The 20,852-nt window shown below is 38.1% G+C and overlaps 1 protein-coding gene across 1 annotated transcript; it reads right to left on the reverse strand.

Moving 5' to 3' along the window:
• Window positions 1–4,739: 4,739 nt before the first annotated feature.
• Window positions 4,740–16,180, reverse strand: erap2 (endoplasmic reticulum aminopeptidase 2). Its single transcript, XM_048189259.1, has 19 exons — window positions 16,027–16,180; window positions 14,057–14,645; window positions 13,819–13,957; window positions 13,037–13,171; window positions 12,775–12,895; window positions 12,510–12,664; window positions 12,311–12,424; window positions 11,160–11,291; window positions 10,938–11,069; window positions 10,777–10,845; window positions 10,434–10,609; window positions 10,202–10,281; window positions 9,335–9,518; window positions 9,038–9,194; window positions 8,651–8,835; window positions 8,370–8,531; window positions 5,615–5,755; window positions 5,424–5,505; window positions 4,740–5,333 (listed from the first exon to the last, which is right to left on the reverse strand). Exons 2-19 carry the CDS (start codon window positions 14,548–14,550, stop codon window positions 5,187–5,189), a joined length of 2,805 nt encoding a protein of 934 aa, XP_048045216.1. The 5' UTR covers window positions 14,551–14,645; window positions 16,027–16,180; the 3' UTR covers window positions 4,740–5,186.
• Between the last annotated feature and the right edge of the window lie 4,672 nt (window positions 16,181–20,852).

The raw sequence follows: 20,852 nt of genomic DNA on the forward strand, positions 1-20,852 counted from the left end.
TCCTGTAAGATTCAGAACTCAAAACATTAGTCCAAAAACAACTTTTATTGCAGCCAAGCTCCTTATCTCAGTATGATGTAGCTATAGTGGTGTTTTTGTGTTGTTGTCGTGATTACGCAAGGAGAAAGCTATACATCAATTCCAGGGTTGCCAACTCTCACGCATCTGGCGTGACACTCACGCTTTCAGCATAAATCTCACGCTCTCACGCACACGCAAGAAATGTCACGCCAAAATCCATTTTTCTCCCCTCTCGATCCGTTAATTTTCTGTTGATGACTAGACCACAGGCGTAGCAGCCATTTTAAAAGTGGGGGGGACAGCTGTATGGTGATGTGACCCAAAGCTGATGTTCATAATAATAAATTCTAAATAGAATACCAATTGGCATTTTACAGCACCCTAGTGGCAATTTTGGGAACATGCCGTGATAGCTTACAGGAACCTATTTTTGTGAAATCATCCTCAAAATGTAAAAATACTGCAGGACTTTGAGACCAATGTGAGACCATCTATACTTTATTTAGATAAAGATATTTTATGATATTTAAAATATTCTCTGCATTCAATAATAAAATGCCTTAAACTGGAAATTCAGTGTTTAATCTTGTCATTATAAATTACTCTGTTCTCCTATTTGATACTGTTCAGTGCTTTGACACAATCTGTATTATTAAAAGCACTATATAAATAAAGGTGATTGATGGTTGATCTTTTGTTTTAAGGAATTAAATTGATGTGTAATTCCTTAAAATATTGGCAAACAGTTCCAATTAAGAAAACACTGCCTTAAAATAGTCAATCTGCTTTTTTTTTATACAAATCTCACCTGTACACATTCTGGAGAGGTTGAGCAACTGTCCCCTCTCTCTGTCAGTGACGTCACAGCCTGCCTTTCCTACAGACCAGTTAGGACATAAAGTAGAATATTTACATAAAGTATAAAAAAATATATATTTTAAATTTGATAAAGTATTTTAAGATATTCGGTGCAAAATAAATTTGATTTATTGTGGAAGGATAATTCTACTCCGCGAGCAGCACGTAGGCAACAAAAGACAGCAGAAACCAATAATTTGTTACGTCTCATATAGCAGACGCTTTTATACAAAGCGACAAGTAGGAGAGCATTTAACACACTGAATCCGGCGCGACGTGACGAGGTCCATACGGGTTCTATTGTCTTTTGACGTTACAGTAGTTTAAATCATAACATGAAAACTTTATCGCGTGATTCGTGTCATCGCGACATACTGTAACATACTTACAGTGTGTGTTTGAAAAAAGGATGTAATCGTCCTTTGCTTTTTTCTGGGGTGCATTTTATCCCAGACGGCCTAATAGCAAAGTGAATGAACGAACGAAAACTCACAACAGCAACAAGAGATTTGAAGCTCATAGCAGACGCGCCCAAGAGATGATTCGCTCTGTGATTGGCTGAATGTTAGTTCACTCAAATCTAAGTAACAAATCAGAGAACACTGCCGGTGCCGGAAATATTCACGCTGGATCCAAAAAAAAATAAAAAATAGCAGGGGTCAGAATCACCAGTTTCTAAAAGTGCGGGGGACGTGTCCCCCCCGTCCCCCCCCGGTTGCTACGCCCCTGACCACAGCGTATTAATGACAGGAGAGGAGCCCACGGCTGTTACATCTCCCTACAACGTTCTCACTGCAGTATGATCGTTGATTGGCTGAAACCCTTGCACCTGATACGTCAGTTGCGTGTGAGAAGTTCAGAGAGAGTTCGGAGCATAGGTTCGGAGTCGGAGTCGGCACGTGTGAAAGTTTGGAAGACAATCAAGGTAAGCAAATAATAAAATGGTGAGCCTTGTCACTACAGACGTAGCCTTGCCTAATCAGTCTGTGTGCCGAGACTAAGTTACAGACTTAAACTATAGTTGCAAATGTTGTCTGACGTGCGTTATGATGTGGGCTAGCTAAATTGCTCAATAAAAATAGTCTCATGTAGGGTCCGAAATTAACACCCGCCAAGCGCCAAATGCGGGTAGATTTTCCGTTTGGCGAGTAAATCTCAAAAGGCTATCCGCCACACTGGCGGGTTAATGTTCATACCAAAATATGAAATTTTCAGCGCGCACGAGCAGAGAGAGAGAGGGAGAGAGAGCCCCGGCCGCGCGCGCGCACTCAATATACAGAGCGGCCAAATCGTCAAACTTCCTCGTACTTTTTGACAAGCGTCTTTGACAAAGCGGCCAGAGCTTCTTTACAGCTCAAGTCGGCGGCGGTGTGTACGTACAGTTAACGCTCTATTTGGGCGCTGAGGAAAAAGGATAAAGCTCCTGCCACTGGAAGAAGCGGTCGCCGCCCATTTGTGGCCGCGCACCCATCAAAGCCGCGCAAAACGTCTTCAGCACTCAGCACTCCCGGATCGTGCACACTCCGCCGCAGGCCAGGCTGCTTCTGCTTTACACACCATGGCCGCTATTTTCTCGAGAAAAGGAGTTTTCTCATAGCGTTTGCAACGCAATACTCGTTCCCTTATCTCTCAGGGAACCAAGGTTACGTAAGTAACAGAGTACGTTCTGCCTTCACTTCCACACGAGTCAGGTAACAAAACTGACAAAAAATAAAATAAATTATTTCACCCCAATGATAGTAATATTTCATACATTTCTCTCATTTTGATCAATATATAGATTTTTTTTATTATTATTATACATTTCAAATTTTGCTCTGGACAATTTTTCATGTTTGTATTCAACATAATAGGCCTACCTTATTATCTCAATTAAATGTACTGAAATGAATGTATATGTGATAAAAAAAAAAAGGCTGTTTATTATTTTGACCGGTAAAAAATGCTTGGCTGGTGGATTTTTTTTCATCTACCAGTCCCCGTGGCAGGTGAGCCAAAAAAGAAATATTGTTTTGATATTTCTTGTTCTGATGTTGTTGTTTTACATGTTATTTAATCACCTTTATTTTGTTCACCTTTATCTTTATTTATTTTTTTTTTATAGTGCAATCAATAAATTAATTGTACATTTTGAAAAAAACGTTTCCATTGTATTCAGGTTTTTTTGTGCATAAATCAGGGTTTATACTAAGTAAACATGGACTGACATTGATTTTTAAAATTAGGGTTACCAAACATTTTCTCCGCGCACACACGCAAACTGAAATTTTTACAGAGTCTCACTCCAGCCAAAGTCCCAAAGTTGGCAACCCTGTCAATTCTATGCAGAGATGTGACTTGCATGAAGGTACCATTGACATGGAGGCATATATTGGGATTGAAAATGGACATGTACTGCCAATAAAGATGACATCTTTTCTGGGAAGCAAGACAATGCCAGGCCTCATTCAGCATGTGGTACAACAGAATGATTTCCTGGCTGGCCATGCAATCCAGGGGCCAGTTGCATAAACTTAGCGGCTATGTTAAGACCGTGTCTTAAGAAGTTTGACCAAATTGTAGTTAACCAAGGGGTAATCAGTCTAAATTTTCCAATTCAAATTAGTTTGATCTACCGTTTTATGTTACTTATTTTTTTAAAAGTTATGACCAGTCTTGAAGAAAGAATGTAGATGACTAACTTTTAAGACTAGTCTAAGCAATTTATGAAACCAGCCACAAATCTGTCTCCTATTAAAAATGCTTGGCCCATCATGAAAAGGAGAATCAGAGACAACAACGACCACAAACTTTTGAGTATCTGTCTTGTACAAGGCAAGATTGGGCAAAAATTCCACTTGCAAAATTGCAATAAGTAGGATCCTTTGTTACAGTCTGGTTCTGTTCTGTTTTGGTTTAGTTTGCATTCATTTCCATGCTCCGGTTTGCCTGAGCTCTGTCTACTAGGTTGTTTCCATAGTTACTCATTAGTTCTTGACCTGTTCTTAGTTCTGTTGATTACTCTGTGTATTTAAGCCCTCCTCTGTTCATTGTTTGGTGTTGTCTTAGTTTTATGTGGTTGTATTTTTGCATTGTTTATGCGATTTCCTGCCTGTTCTTGTTAAATAAAGTGTGTATGTTAATACTCCTTAGTAATGTGATCACTACAGCCATATGTGACATCCTTAATTCCCAAATGAGAAAAGGAAATGTCAGGTTATGTGACACAGCAGTAAACATGCCTCTGTCCCAACTTTTTTAGAGTGTGTTGCAGCCATCAAAATCCAAATTTGTTTATATTTACAAAAACAATTAAGTTGGTCAGTGAAATCATTGAAAAACTTTTCTTTTTACTTTTGTCAACTAAATAAAGGTTAAAGAGAATTAACAAATTACAGATTCTTGATTTTATTGCATAACCACTGGTCACAACACAAGTGTAATGCTGCATTCACATGCTCTCGGAATTATTGTAAATAAGAGTTTCCTAGGAAAAAATTGCACATTAATGCCCTCTCATTTCTAAACTTGAATGTGATGAGGTCGTAATCACGACTTCAGAAGTGGGAATTATCAAATTTCCGATTGCACGTGAAGGCAGCATTAGTAACAATGTTTTTACCATGTGTCACTATTTTGATCTTATTCTTGCTGATACATCACTTTGCAGTGAATGGAAGTGATTGTGATAATAACAAACAAGCTTAGTGGAGGTCAAGTGATAAATGTCCTAAATGCGATATCAGTAGGCAATTTAAATGAAAAGCACTGTCATTTTAACAAATGTTCATGTTTATACTTAATTTGAACCCATTTCCTGTCATTGTAATGTTTCAAAAGAACACATTTTTGTTTTTAGGTTAGACTCAGTTGCAACATGCTTTATATAAAACATTTTTATTTTTTTTATTCCAAACCTTATTCAGTTCATTAATTTTCAGCATCTTCAAGTATGAGTTTGTGTGCCACTAATTAATAGGCAGTCTCTTATTAAAATTAGTTACAGAATGTGGCACAGCAGTCAAGAGACAAATCAAAATCAAAGAATAACACAAAGGCAGAACCATTAGAGCTTTGAAACTGCATAGCTGTTTTTAAACCTTATAAAAGTAAACCAGAAAAAACAAACACATCATGCATTATACGAGACATTACCCAATATAATTAAAACACAATCTAAAAACCATTGCAAATGCAAAATAATAGAAAACTTGGAAAGTCATGTGGAGTTTCTGAGCTGATCCAGACACTGATTAATAAACCAAAACCATTATACTAGAAAAAAGTAGTATAATACTAGTCTGAAATGTTGGTCTGCTTTTAACATTTTAATTGAGTCTTTGCTGCAACCAAGTCCTCATGGTCTCTAGATTCCTTCTGAGCCACACAATGTTTTTCTCCACATTTTCTATGGCCACCTGTGTGACACGCAGCTGAGATACCTGCTCTGTGATGGACTTGAAGAAAGCCTCAACCTTAATACAAAAAAGAATGAATAGAAACACTGTAAATGAACCATCACAACTAGCTGACCATTCCCTCTAAACAACAAATAAACAACCCACCTCTCTCAGCTCCTCTGTGGATGAGAACTGAGTTACAGTGCCAACAATTATGTTTCTGATTCCAAAAGATCCCAGCGGAAACCTTTGATATATGAGACATGAGTATCTTATAGTCATAGTAATGAACAAATCACATCCAGTGCTATATAACAGCTTTATAACCCAAATAAGAAGTAGTGGATTGCACCTACTTGTCTACTAGTTCATTCCAGTGTTTCTTCACAAAATCCCATGCTAGAAAATGACCCACTGGATTTCTGGCCACCATATATATGAGACTGGGTAAATTCTGCGTTTTTATTACAGTTCCTTCCATTCCAAGCTGTAATAATCTACAGGAAAATGGGGACATACAAGGCATTGCATGACGTTAAACCTCATTTAGATTTAAATACACATTTGTGTGTTCCAATAACACATAAAATCAGCATCAAATGTATCAGATTTTGTATTTCATTTTTCTTGTTTATTTCATCAGCAACATTTTGTAATAAACTTTCTTGTGCTCATCAAGGCTGCATTTATTTGATCAAAAATACAGTAAAAATGTGAAATATTATAAAAATTTGTAAAATTTACTGTAAAAATACTGTTATATATAAAAATACTGCTGTATTACATTATTATATTGTTATACTATAAATACAGTGTATATATATATATATATATATATATATATATATATATATATATATATATATATATATATATATATATATATATATATATATATATATATATATATCGAGGTAGAGGGGGCAAGAATTACTTTTTTTTTTTATACCTGCATCAGCAAATTATTCAGAGAAATTTTAAGCAAACAAGTTTAAGTTTGCTTGTTGTTTATTTACGCATTTATTTAATAATTTATTTTATTTTATTATCACGGGAAATGACGTGGACGATATGTGAATATCGTGTCCATCATTTTGCGAGCAACTGGTGATAAAGAAAAATGCCACGTCGCAATATTGAAAATATTTCAATTTTAAACCATGAAGGCGAGCTAGTGGATATCACACAAACAAGTGGAAACTTTGCGTGAGGGTTATGCGGGTGAAGAAGTCTCAAACGCCAGTCAATTATTCACTACAGAAACTGAAAGTAAAAACTGACTGAGCTTTTGGCATCCGACGCAGCATTAAAGGCGCATATTCTCTTAGAGACAATGAGAGCTTTGACTCTCTGAACAGTGGCCGCGCAGCTGAATTTGCATGGACAGCTTTTGTATGTGCCAGGCATGCGCCGAACGCGTCTTTCTGCGTTCATGAGCAAAGGAGTATCTTTGGAAGGCTCGCGCACTCAGGGGGCAAAGGAGTATCTTTGAAAGGCTCGCGCGCTCTGGGTGCAAAAAAGTATCTTTGAAAGGCTCGTGTGCTCTGGGGGCAAAGGAGTATCTTTGAAAAGCTCGCGCGCTCTGGGGGCAAAGGAGTATCTTTGAAAGGCTCGCGCACTCAGGGGGCAAAGGAGTATCTTTGAAAGGCTTGCGCGCTCTGGGGGCAAAAGAGTATCTTTGAAAGGCTTGCGCGCTCTGGGGGCAAAGGAGTATCTTTGAAAGGCTAACGCGCTCAGGGGGCAAAGGAGTATCTATGAAAGGCTCACGCTCTGGGGGCAAAGGAGTATCTATGAAAGGCTCATGCTCTGGGGGCAAAGGAGTATCTTTGAAAGGCTCGCGCGCTCTGTGGGCAAAGGAGTATCTTTGAAAGGCTCATGCGCTCTGTGGGCAAAGGAGTATCTTTGAAAGGCTTGCGCTCAGGGGGCAAAGGAGTATCTATGAAAGGCTTGCGCGCTCAGGGGGCAAAGGAGTATCTTTGAAAGGCTCGCGCACTCAGTGGGCAAAGGAGTATCTTTGAAAGGCTAACGCGCTCTGTGGGCAAAGGAGTATCTTTGAAAGGCTTGCGCTCAGGGGGCAAAGGAGTATCTATGAAAGGCTTGCGCGCTCAGGGGGCAAAGGAGTATCTTTGAAAGGCTCGCGCGCTCAGTGGGCAAAGGAGTATCTTTGAAAGGCTAACGCGCTCTGTGGGCAAAGGAGTATCTTTGAAAGGCTAACGCGCTCAGGGGGCAAAGGAGTATCTATGAAAGGCTCGCGCGCTCTGTGGGCAAAGGAGTATCTTTGAAAGGCTCGCGCACTCAGTGGGCAAAGGAGTATCTTTGAAAGGCTTGCACGCTTTGTGGGCAAAGGAGTATCTTTGAAAGGCTCGCGCACTCTGGGGGCAAAGGAGTATCTTTGAAAGGCTTGTGCACTCTGGGGGCAAAGGAGTATCTTTGAAAGGCTCACGCACTCTGGGGGCAAAAGAGTATCTTTGAAAGGCTCGCGGTATCAGGGGGCAAAGGAGTATCTTTGAAAGGCTCGCGCGCTCTGGGGGCAAAGGAGTATCTTTGAAAGGCTCGTGCACTCTGGGGGAAAAGGAGTATATTTGAAAGGCTCACGCACTCTGGGGGAAAAGGAGTATATTTGAAAGGCTCACGCACTCTGGGGGCAAAGGAGTATCTTTGAAAGGCTCGCGGGATCAGGGGGCAAAGGAGTATCTTTGAAAGGCTCGCACGCTCTGGGGGCAAAGGAGTATCTTTGAAAGGCTCGTGCGATCAGGGGGCAAAGGAGTATCTTTGAAAGGCTCGCGCGCTGAGGAGGCAAAGGAGTATCTTTGAAAGGCTCGTGCGCTCAGGGGGCAAAGGAGTATCTTTGAAAGGCTCGCGCTCAACTGTGCATGAGACGGAGGGAAATGTGGGAAATGAAGTATACCCGGGCCTTAACCGCTCCAAATTAGTGGACTGGAGCTGACGGATCACATTGGGAAAAATATGGGGGGGTTGTAAATTTTTTTTTTACAATCAATTTAATGCATTCTTGTTGAATAAACATAATTTTACTGAACCCATGCACACTTTTGAATGATAGTATAATAATACATACATATGATTTTTAATGTGTTGATAACAATGTACCTCGATAGTTTTTCAGTGTCTTTGCTGCTTGCTAATGCTGAGAGAAACTTGCTCTTCTCTGTCTCACACATAGAAACACCATACTTTTCCAGAAGGTAGGCCCAGCCGCTGTCATCCTGGGCTCCAATCATGTAAACCGTCTCAGACACATCAGTTGGTAAGCTGTATGTAAAACATTAGTCAGGTGTTAAGAAATCTGCTGCTATAATCATTTAAAATGATAAAAATGTGATATATATTGGATAGTATCATTGCAGAAACAAATACTGTTGCCAAGTCACCTGATTGTACCATTGGATTCCACCCAGCTATCATAGAGCTGTTTAGCCTTTTCCAAACAAGGCGGATAACCAAAATCACATGCAAGGGAAAGAACCTCTTCACGCAGTCTCCGGTCTGAGACGGTCCCATCATCACTCCACGACTGCTTGTCAATCACATCTCTGAAATACTGCAAGATGTACATCTGCAGGACAGAACCAGACATAAAGTGGCTATATGCACATACAAGACTAAATAAACTCAGACAAGAAATCTCAGAGGATCTCATTTGAACTCAGTGGGTGGGTCTGCAAGCTGCCTTACAGAAATGAAAGACTCTTTGACGGATATGTGGAGGAATGAGGACAGTAAATTAGATTAGACTGCAGGAAATGTTTGTGTCATACCTTCAGATTATGAGTAACGTCTGCTATGTTTCTCTTTTCTATCAGCTTGTAGAATGATTGTAGATAGCCAATCCCTTGAAGGAGAGGAACATTGTGGGTCTCAGACTTCAGGTAACTGATCAGATCTAAAGCTCTCTCTAGTGACAGTCGTCCTGCACTAGAAATTATGAAACACAGGAAATAAATAACATTACAAATGTGCTCATGGGATAATACAATTATGCTCCTTATGCTAGTTATTATAGAATGCCCTGTTTTCCCTGTGATATGAGAGTGGTGGACTGAACAGTAACTCACGTGACCAGCTGGAAGGCGTTATGAATGAGACTGGCCCTGTCCTTAAAGCTCAGAGCAGTGTGGTTTACTCTTAGAAGCTCCGTCAGGGCATTCCAGCCCTCTTCATCATAATGAACAATGTAATATCCATTCATGTCAGTGTTGAGCTTCACCCAGTCTACTTCCTCATCCAGCGTCAACACATCTGGGTTTGAGAGATTGGTATATATAACATGTATAGACTGAATCAACATCTTTGTTGATTCTGGAACAACATTCCAATTTAGCCAATCAGATTTGAGGGACAGTTTATGTGAAATTTAGGCTTACAGCCAGGTGTCAGGTGTTACTACATAAGTGTTATTCACCTATTTGATTTTAGGGATAGGTTATGGGTAGGGTTAGGTCTAGGGGACAGAAATTTTGTTCCAGGATCAACAAAATATGATGATCTTGGAGACATGTTCCAAAATATGGAACAGGTTTTACTTGGCAAAATCATGGTGAACGTACAGTATGTTTGTTGGGGAGAATGGGGCTAGTTGTCACTTCTTACACCAGTGAATATTCCCAGTAAGAAAGATACATTCAATTTTTACACTATATTGGGTAATCAGGGGTATTACTAAATCTCATAAAAATTACAACGGCACATAACAAAATGACTAAAACTAAACTAAAAATTGAAAAATAAACTAAACTGAAAATATAAACTGCTGTAGAAAAAAACATTTTATATAATTAGACTTTTTTTTACTCAAAATCTTATAGTTGATGAAAAATGCTCTTGCATCTTCGACAACTTCTTCATGTGGCAACTAGACCCAGTTTCCTCTATATATACAGTATAGTATATAGATTTCTGAATGATTTTTCACCAAATCTTACCTGATTTTGTGTGTAATATGTGCTTCATCTCATAGTTAGAATGGCTTGTTTTATATGTCAAAGGGATGTGCCACAGATAGCTATGGAGAAGAAATTTTTTCTGTTATGAAGAGTCATATTAGTAACATTTTTACTGCCTTTACTTAAACTTATGGCATATAACTATAAAGCATAAAAGACAGCAAGAACTGTGTACAAACAATGTACACATGTGATTCTGTAGTGTTGTTACCCATCTTGAAGTGAATGCCATGAGGGATCATCAGGCAGGACTATCTTTAAGAAGCGCTCTTGTCCAATGTAAAGTTTCCTTTCTTTCCGCTTCACTGTGACCAGTGGTATGCCCTTTTGTAGAGTCCATGTATACATCATTTTCTTCAGGTCTACATGCTCCCCAGCAAAACGATACTGCAATGTAAAGAGTTACACAAAGAGTTATTCAGACTATTAAGGATCACCTTGTGGAAGAAAACATTCTGAAGCATGTCTTTCATGGTCTCTATTCTGTGTTTATGGAACGCTGTGAATGTTAAATATCATAAACCTAATATTTTATTTATGATGGGACACTTTACCGCATTTTTAGTAGCTTGAGTACTGCTGTAACAGTGTTCTCCTGCTGTAAATTCCTCTTCAGAACATGTCTGTACAGAGAGTGAAGAGAGCATGAGTTTTTGTTTTGATGCGGAATTATAAATGTACACAGAAAAAGGCAGTGGATGAAGAAGTGACGTACTTTAATAAGGCTGTCCCATAGATCTTCATTTCTGGCATTACTGTACCTAAACCTCCGAAGATACCGAATTATGCCACTCTGGAAGCCTTCGTCTGTCAAGAAATGCCTCAGCATATGGAGAATACATGCTCCCTAAAAATTCAGTAATAAAGTAAATTAGTTGGCACTCATCTTCATCTGCAACAGTGATAATCTTTTAACATTGCTGAAGTGTTTTCCAACCTTGTCATATGACACAGTATCAAACATTTCCTTGATCTGAGTAGGGTTCTCGGCTAAACTGGAAATTGGCCTGGAAGAATTTAGAGAATCCCGTCCAATAGCTCCAAAGCAGGTGTCCAGGAAATGGTCCTCCTATATGTAAAAGAAAACATGTGAGAGCCTATTCAAAACAAGCTAGTCTACAGAAGTATTAGTGTTGATATTTATTTATTTATTACTCTGCTCTCTAGAATACTTGATTCACTTTCATTCTAAAAAAATAACGGTTCTAAAAAGGGGCTTTCACAGCGATGCCATAGAATAACCATTTTCCCCAAAGAACCTTTCAGTGAACAGTTCTTCAAAGAACCATATTTTTCTTAGTGTGAAGAACATTTTAATGATCTAAATAACCTTTTTCCACTATATAGAACCTTTTGTGCAATGAAAAGATTTCATGAATGTTAAAGGATCTTCATGGTTCCATCAATGCCAATAGAGAATAGAGCGTTGGTCAATTGCGATTCACTTTGGTCAAAGTATGATTATTTTGTACATTCCCAGCTAACAATATGTTCTAAGAACATTTTGCTAATGTTCATATTAAGTTATGAGAATGTTTTTATAAAGTTATGAAAATGTTGGTTATGCGAACGTTAAGGAAACGTTCCATTTTATCATTTTGCAAACATTATGGGAACATTATTATGGGTGAACCTTTCAGGAAAAAAACCTTTCATGAATGATGTATAATACTGTTTTTGTGCTAACGTTTTGAGAACATTATTAAAGACCAGAAAACACTGAACGAACAATCTGGAAGAACGTTGGTTCATAACTTTGAGAGAACATTGCCAGAACCAAAGTTCTAAGGACGTTCCCAGTTAGCTGGGTTATAATGAGCTGTTTTTTTTTTTTGGCAAAAGCTTTAAGATGATGAATAGTTAAAATGTTAAAGTAATTGCAACTCATTTTGATGTTTTATATCTGCGTATTTATTTACTCAGTGAATAGCTGTGTAATAAGATAATGTACAGTTACCAAGTCATTATTGCAAAATTAGCCACCTACAATCTTGATACCTCCTTGTGGTTTATTTTGCAATAATGACTGCCTGACTTTACGTTACCCTTTACATAATATAGAGAGAGATATTAGGAGATTTTACATACAACTTTAAGCTCTGGATATACTGCCCCAACTGAGACAAATTCCATATATCGTGCAAAGCCTTCATTCAGCCATATGTCATTCCACCACTCCATAGTCACCAGGTTTCCAAACCACTAGAAAAAAAGCAAAGTAACTTACATGTATGGTTTAGCTCAAGAAAGATAACAAATGAGGTTAAGAATATATTTCATATCTAACCTGATGGGCAAGCTCATGTCCTATCACTATGGTAACCCAGAGCTTATCGGAGGCTGATGAGATGTCAGGGTCATACAGAAGAGAGGTCTCCCTATAAGTAGTCAAACCCCAGTTCTCCATAGCGCCTGACTGGAAATCTGGAATAGCTATCAGATCTGGTACACATCATAAAATAAACAACAGTGTAAATATCCAAAGGCACATCATATAAAATATGCACTGAAATGTTAGAAGGAAAGGTAAGGAAAATGTAAGATGTACTCACCCAGTTTTGGCAGGGGATAGAGTATGTTGAAATATTGTTCATAAAACTCCAAAAGCCTCAAAGCAGCCTCAAGAGCGTAGTGTGTCTGATGCCATTTCTCTGGAACTGCATAGATAGAGACCTTTGGGAGAAGACAAAACAGCTCATTCAACATCACTTGAGAGTCTGTGATGAAGACTTCATACAAAGCAGAAAATGTTGTTGTTGTTGTTGTTGTTTTCACTTCATATTTTTTAACCTTCTCTAAGTTCTAGTTACTTACATTAATTCCAGTTGCAGTTATCCCACTAACAGATTTGAAGTCGCAGACAATGAAGGCCAACAGATAGGAACTCATCTTCACACTCGCTTCAAACTGGTCTTCAAACAGATCGTTGCCAATTTCCACAGTTTGTTCCTTGAAAATAAAAATAAGGATATTTTCAAAAATTCTAAATGATAGACTGTGTTTTATGTTTTTGTTGAATTATTTTTTTAAATGGTTTCATATCAAAACAATCTGTTACACTTCATTTTAATGTGTCCTTGTTACAGTGTAATTACACATTAAGTACTGAGTAATATTAATTATGTATTTACTACATTATTAGGGTTAGAGTTTGGTTTAGGTTTAGTTGCTTGTAATTATGCATAATTTACTGTTATTATACTGGAGTAAGTACATGTAAGATCTGTAACAGGGACACTGTAAAATAACGTGTTACCAAACAATCATATACCATTATCATTAACAGTTATTAATATTAATATTTTGAAGTAAATTTGATTCTACAAATGGGGCTATACATTGATAAAGTAATATTTTCAAACTGTTTTCCCACCTTTTATGTATTTTTCAATATATTTTTCCAAATGTTTGCTATAATAATGATAATAATTTTGATTCTAAATTAACTGTCTTTATCCAATCACTGTATCAACATAAATACATTAATTTATACCAAACAAAACAAATTCTTATTGATTAACTCTTTACAATAACAATTGCAAGTTCTCACTTTTTACAGAGCACATTGGTAAAGTAGATGTATGAAATGAGCTTACTAATGGCATGTTCGACAAAGCTATATGTGACGGACCTCTCCTTATTCTGACAGTGTAATTAGCTTTGAAAGTGGGTTCATCAAAACATGGCAATGCCATTCGGGCAGATGTGGGCTCAAAGTGGGTGGATGCCAGGACCCTTTAGGGGAGAAAATGTAGTTTGATTGTTTAGTAATTATTTGCAATTATGTGCATGTATGATTTATGTAATGTTCCATTTCAGAAATATGAACTATACCTTGTCTCTCCTGCTTTTGTCCTATATGTACTCTTATAAAATCCATAGAACCCATCACTTAATGGTGCACCAAATTCCAAATACAGGAAGTATTTTTCCCCTGAGGTCAGAATCTTTGGGGAGAAGATGGCGATCTGTTCATGTGGAGGATATTCCAGCACAGAGAGCACCTTGTCTGACAGATGGGCCTCATGCTCATCCAGAACAGTGGCTGTGAAGATCTTAAGGCTCTTGCTGTGTAGGACCACCCAGTTTGTGTTGTTTTTTACATCAATTTCAATCTTCACAGAGCCATTGAACCTCAATGTGGTGAGATTGGGATGAATAAGCAGATGATAATGTACAGGCACTATGTAGTTTGGCAGGCGCATTTTACTCCATGGGAAAGGTAGGCCATTTGTGGCCATGTTATCGCCAGAAGGACTATTGCTGTCAGAAGACTGGACACAAAATTGGGACTCCAGAAAGAGCAGGATTAAAAACAAGAGATGCATATTGAAATACAACTTGTGGTTATTGCTTTTGGTATTATTGAATTTGATGGCTTGATCACTTTTTTGAATGGTCAGATATTGGCAGTCACTGTACCCTGTGGAGAGAAAAGTGAAATTAAAAAAGTTTAATTACCCTAATAATGTAGTAATAATTTAATTTGGTTACCCATATTCTTCAAAATATCTTCTTTTGTATTCAGTAGAAGAAAGAAATTCGGTCACACTTTAGATTAGGGTCCAATTCTCACTTTTAACTAACTATAAACAGACTTTTGCCTCAGTAAACTCTTAATTACTGCTTATTAATAGTTAGTAAGGTAGTTGTTAAGTTTAGGTATTGGGTAGGCTTAAGGGATGTAGAATACGGTCATTCAGAATAAGGCTTTAATATGTGCTTTATAAGTACTAAACAGCCAATATATGCATGCTAATAAGCAATTTGTTAATATTGAGAACTGGACCCTAAACTAAAGTGTTACCAGGAGGGTGAGTAAATGATGACTGAATGTTCATTTTTGGGTGAACTATCCCTTTAATACTAATAAATACAGTATATGGGTCATTCTTCATTTGCGGTGACAAGTGGTGTCCCTTTACTTTGCAACAGTTGAAATAAACTTTCAATACTATCATAAAAAATCAAGAAATGTTTGCATATTTGTATTTTCTATAAGGTAAGACCATGTTATGCACTGTTAAAAGACACATTTTTGTTTTAAAATTGATATTTAATTAACAAAATCTTCATTTTCTCACTTTAAACAAAGAGCTATCCAGGGATGTTATTACAACAATACTGTATAACATTTTTAAAATAGTGGTTATATAGTGAACATAGATTTTAAGATGTACTCTTAAATTAATTAGTTTAAAAAATACATAATTTATTATATTTTAAGAAAATGTTTTGTCGCTCAACTTTAAGTCTATGCTGTTACAACAATGGATATGACCCCTTTAAGAAAAGGGGGGATTCAATTTTGTTGATCTGAAGAGTGAATGGTGAGTTTCTCATTCATTTTCATAAATTTCATGTGTCCCACTTTCATTTTACTGAATATAGCATATTAAGCATATATATTTTTAAATTCTGCCTCTTGTTTTGCACTTTAATTGGAGAATGACCCATATGCACATTTCATCATTACTTTACATTTCTGGCAAAGCACTGTAGACATTCTAGCACGTTAGAATGATCAAAATGCTAATTAAAATAAAAGACAACAATCATGTGCTCTTAAAATAGCACACATGGCAACACAGAGCAGTGCTGAGCGTTCTCTGTTAACCTCACTGTGTAATGTGATAGCCACCTTAATACATTGACATCTGCTGTTATACAGTACACGGTCACTAGCTCTATTCTGGCATGCTTTTGTGACACTATAATGTGGTCTCTGTAAAGTAGGACAAGCATCTAATAACAGCATTGTTGAAGAACACACTCATTTTAACTATTAAGTGTTGTGTCTTTACCTGAATTTCAGCTGTATCATTGTGTCGGCTTCTTTCATTTTCTCTTTCATTTGTCCTGCCCACTATTTCCTGGTTTGCAGTAGCAGCAGCTGCCGAGTATGTGCTGTCTGGCTGTGTATCTGTATTCAAATGACAACACAGTGGGGCTCGAGCCACCGAACAGAGGAATGACCTAGAGCCATCAACACGTACAAACAGCCAGGTCATGTCTGTGACAGCGAGTCATTGCAGCAAGGTAAAATAAAATGCTGGATTTAGTCGCAGCAGTAATTAGATTTATAAAAAAAAAAAAACTCAAAATGTAGCCAATCACAGTATCTTCAAAAACATGAAAGGAAAAACAACATAGTAAGAAGAGAACAGACCAAGACTGAACCAAAACCAAGGCTATGAATACACAGGCAAACTAATCAATGAAATAAGCACATAATCAAATCAATGAAAAACCATAGAAACAAACTCAAACACAGGAACTAAAAACAGAACTAAACATGTGCAAAACCCACCTAAAACAAACACAAGACCTGTAACTTTTCCCCCACCTCAAAAAGGCGTCACTATGCACCTTATTACATCAGTATACAAAGTCCAAAAGAGGACGGCGGAAGGGGGCTTAGGAGGTGGATGTAGGGCTGAAACACAGGACAACCACATGAGCCAGGGCGGAGACAACTGCTGGAGTAGGGAGCAGACAAAGGAGGCCAAAGCCAGGGAGGAGATAAAGGTAGGAGGAGCCGGGGCGGAATCCCCATCAGGAATCTCAGGATGCAGGCCTACAGTGGAGTCTAGGGAGGGAAGAGCCATGGTGTAGACTTGGCAGGCCGAACCAGGGGGACGACAGACTGAGGCAGAGCTGATGCCGGTGGAGACCCAGGCAGAGCTGAGGAGCCAAAAAAGGCAACACAGAAGGTCTTGGAGAACAGGGCTGATCTGTGAGGACGAGTGGTCGAGGTGAAACCAGGGTGCCGGGGGATTGAGGCGAAGCCAGTGCGCCCAAGGACTGTGGTGGAGCAGGAGGGAAGGCAGAGGCCAATGGAGCCAAAAGGGTGGAGGGATGAGTCGTAGACGAAGGCCTGTCAAGTCCATGGCAACGACAGAGCAATGACTGACCCAGGCGAAGCCAGAGGGACGAGGAAGCTCGGTGGAGCTGTGGGGAAGACAGTCCCAGGTGAAGCCAAGGGGGCGAGGAGCCTAAGTGGAGCTGACTGGTCAACGGGCAGAGGAGGAGTGATGGGCTTGGAGGGTCTGAGAGGAGCTTTATGGGGACGACACTCCTGGGCTTAGCTGGAAAAGCCCAAGGTGGATCCACGATGCATCAAGCAGGCAGTGTAGGTGGAGACAAAGGGCTGATGTGAGACAGTGAAGACAGGCGTAGTGCTACCAGCAGCGCTCTCCTGCAGATTTATAAGGGGTGCTGAGTTCAGTGCACTTACATCCACCTTTGTAGAAGGGAAAGGGGCTCCACTTCATTCCCTCATATTCCCTCAGTGCTTCCAAGGGGAGGGATGATGTTGCCGGCTCACGCACCTGGTCAGAATTTGGGCTCGGGCTCGGGCTCCGGGACGATATTGGGCTCAGGCATCAGCTCTGGCGCTGACATCGTGGTGGGCTCGGGTTCCTTGTCTGTGGTGGGCTGTGGCTTAACATTCGCTGGGAAAGTGACTGAGTATGCAGCAGGTGCTGTGTGCATGGCTGGTGGGCTGAACTCCTCTGTCTTGCATATGGTAAAGGGGGAACCACTGTGAAGAAGCACCCAGTCAACAAATTCCACAAGAGTCCATCTTCTCCGGGCAGGCGCGCTCTTGCCTCCATGTTGAGTAAAACACACACAGGCTGTAGTTATCATAGTGGACTAGATGGTACAAATCCAAGAAGTCCTGTGTGTGTGCCTTGCGGGAGTTTTATTGTTATTATCATTATTATGATAACACTTTACAATAAGTTCTCATTTTGTTAACATTAAATAATGAACAATGAAAAATACTCTCTATAGAATTTATTAATCTTGCTAATCTTAACATTTACTAATACATTATTAAGATGAAAAGTTGTATCTGTTAACATTAGTTAATGCACATTTTTATTACCTAATATGTTGTAAAAATTGCTCATTGTTAGTTAATGTTACAGTATGAATGTTAACAATTTAGACCTTATTGTAAAGTGTTACTATTATTATTATTATTATTATTATTGTCATCACTGTTGTTATTGAACATAGCTATCGTATCACCAACAAGTATCAGCAATATTTGTACTCAAATCTAAGATTATGACTTGGACATTTCGTTCTTTTTGGTCTTACATTATTTTCAGTGATGAAGTATCAAATGTGTGAGGGAAAAAACACTTTGATATAATTGAAATGAAAGAAATTATTAGAAACAAAACTATATTACATTAAACACAATAAGAAATACAAATTTTAAATAAATAATAAAAAGTCTGAAAGACTGTATAATATTGCATAATTGTAATATTGTATATTCTCATTGGAGGACTTGACTCAAGCCTTTCTATTAATACTTAAGACTTGAATCTGACTTACAAAAAAAGGACGATTAATACTGCTATTTTGTTTCATGTCAAAGACTTTTAGAAGAGATCAAGCACCGTTGGCATATACCTGATCAAAACATTCTTTGAAAGTGCAGTTTTATTTCATCCAGATGTACAAAGCAGCAGGTACAGCCGTTGGTGTTGATATTATCTCTCTCTCACCACAAAAGAAACCAACATAAAACAGGTGTGAATCTTTGGAAACGCATTCTATATCACATTCTCACAAGTAATGCAACATATCACACCAGATAGAACATTTTGTATGTCTGTTTCATTACATTCATTATTTCAAGTACATAATTTGTCCAACACATATTCTGAAATTCAAATGATGATGGAACTCGGAAGGAGACAGTGAGGTGAATGAACATACTTTACTCTTTTTAAATGTTGTGTTGCAAGTGAGTTATTCTACCCCATGAATGAAACCTGACGGCAAAATAAGTGTATCAGCGTGTTTAGCAGCACAGGCCTTTGTGTTCTCATTTTAGCACAGCCATACAGTATTTTGGCACAGCAACACACCGATGGAAAGATTCCATGGCGGGTGTGAAATCACATGACTGAAACTTGATAATCCTTTTCACTGCCTGACTGAACTCATAGAGCTAAACAACATCATCATGCTTTCCACCCTCCTCACCACCATGCTTTTTACAAGTAAGTTGTAGAGTTTACTAACATTTTTAACAATTACAAAGCTCAAGTAAGCTCAAGTCATTAAATAATAGAATTTAAAATACTGTATTTCTGCTAAAACTGGGCTGTTTTTGTCCTGTTTTTAAATATACACTACTGTTCAAAAGTTTGGGATGAGTACGATTTTTTAAAGTTTTTGAAAGAATTTGCATAAGGCTACATAATTATATTTGATCAAAAATACAGTAAAAACTAATTGAGTGAAATATTATTACAAATTATAATAACTCTTTTCTATTTTAATATGCTTTAAAATGTAATTTATTCCTCTAATGACAAAGCTGATTTTTCAACAACCCAGTTCTCCAGTCTTCAGTTTCACATGATCCTTCACAAATCATTTTAATTTGCTGATTTGGATTTCTATGCATACTAACACTAACGTTTCTAACCTCTATGAATCTTGAATCTCTAAAGTGGGATCAGATGCTGTCCCTTATGCCATCTTATCTCCACCATTTCATCTGAACACTGATCACAGCGGCTTGACCATCCTGGTGTGTGTGGTCCATGACATTCATCAAGGAGACATGGAGGTGGCCTGGATTTCTAGTGGCACCAGAGGAACTAATCCAGCAGTCTCTAACTTACTCCAAGGACACAATGGCATCCAGAGTGCAATGTCTGTTATCTCTGTGGCTTCGAATGAATGGACGTCCTACACTTGCTTTGTGAGTCACAGAGGCTCCGATCAACTCATGCACAGACACTATGCTGGATTCCCAAAGGAGACAACCGGTAAATTCTGTAGTTATTATCTGGGTCCTTCACTCTTAAAAATAAAGGTTCTTTGGTTCCATGAAGAACCTTTAACATAAATGTAACCTTTTAGTTGTACAAAAAGTTCTTTATAGTGAAAAACAGTTCTTTAGAATATTGAAATGTTCTTCACACTAAGAAAAAAAGGTTCTTTTAGGAACTGATGACTGAAAGGTTCTTTGGGGAATCAAAAATGGTTCTTCAATGACATTGTCATGAAAACATGTGGTAGCACTTTATTTTACAATCCTGTTCCCCATGTACATACTATAGTATGTACTTATTATAGTAATTGTAATAACTGGGTAATAACTAGGTACTAACCCATGTAGTTACCTTATATTCCCCAGTACTTTCTTAAATAAGTACACTGTAAGTACATGTAAATGCATATACTGTAAAATAAATTGCAACCAAACAGGCTTTTAAAACCTTCTTTTTAGGAGTGTTGCATTACTATGTAAAAGGTTCTATTTGTTAACATTAGTTAACCACCGTGAATTAACAATGAAAATACTTCTGTAGCATTTATTAATCTTAGATCAATTTAATTTCAACATTTATTGTTCATTGTTGGTTAATGTTGTAATGCATTATAAAGTTAACTAAAGGGACCTTGTTGTAAAGTGTTACTGTGAAATGCATTAGTAATGTGGTGTTCATTTCAGAATGTGCTGATGATGAAGAAACCTCTGACATTTGTTTGGACCATCAAAGCAGTTTATTGGAAGGTACAGTAAGATGCAATTTGTTAATCCTAAGAATTCAATTTAGTGTTTGCGCTGTAATCATTTTCTCTACTGTTG

The sequence above is a fragment of the Megalobrama amblycephala genome, linkage group LG4 (genome assembly GCF_018812025.1).
Source record: "Megalobrama amblycephala isolate DHTTF-2021 linkage group LG4, ASM1881202v1, whole genome shotgun sequence".
NCBI classification, from domain to species: domain Eukaryota; kingdom Metazoa; phylum Chordata; class Actinopteri; order Cypriniformes; family Xenocyprididae; genus Megalobrama; species Megalobrama amblycephala.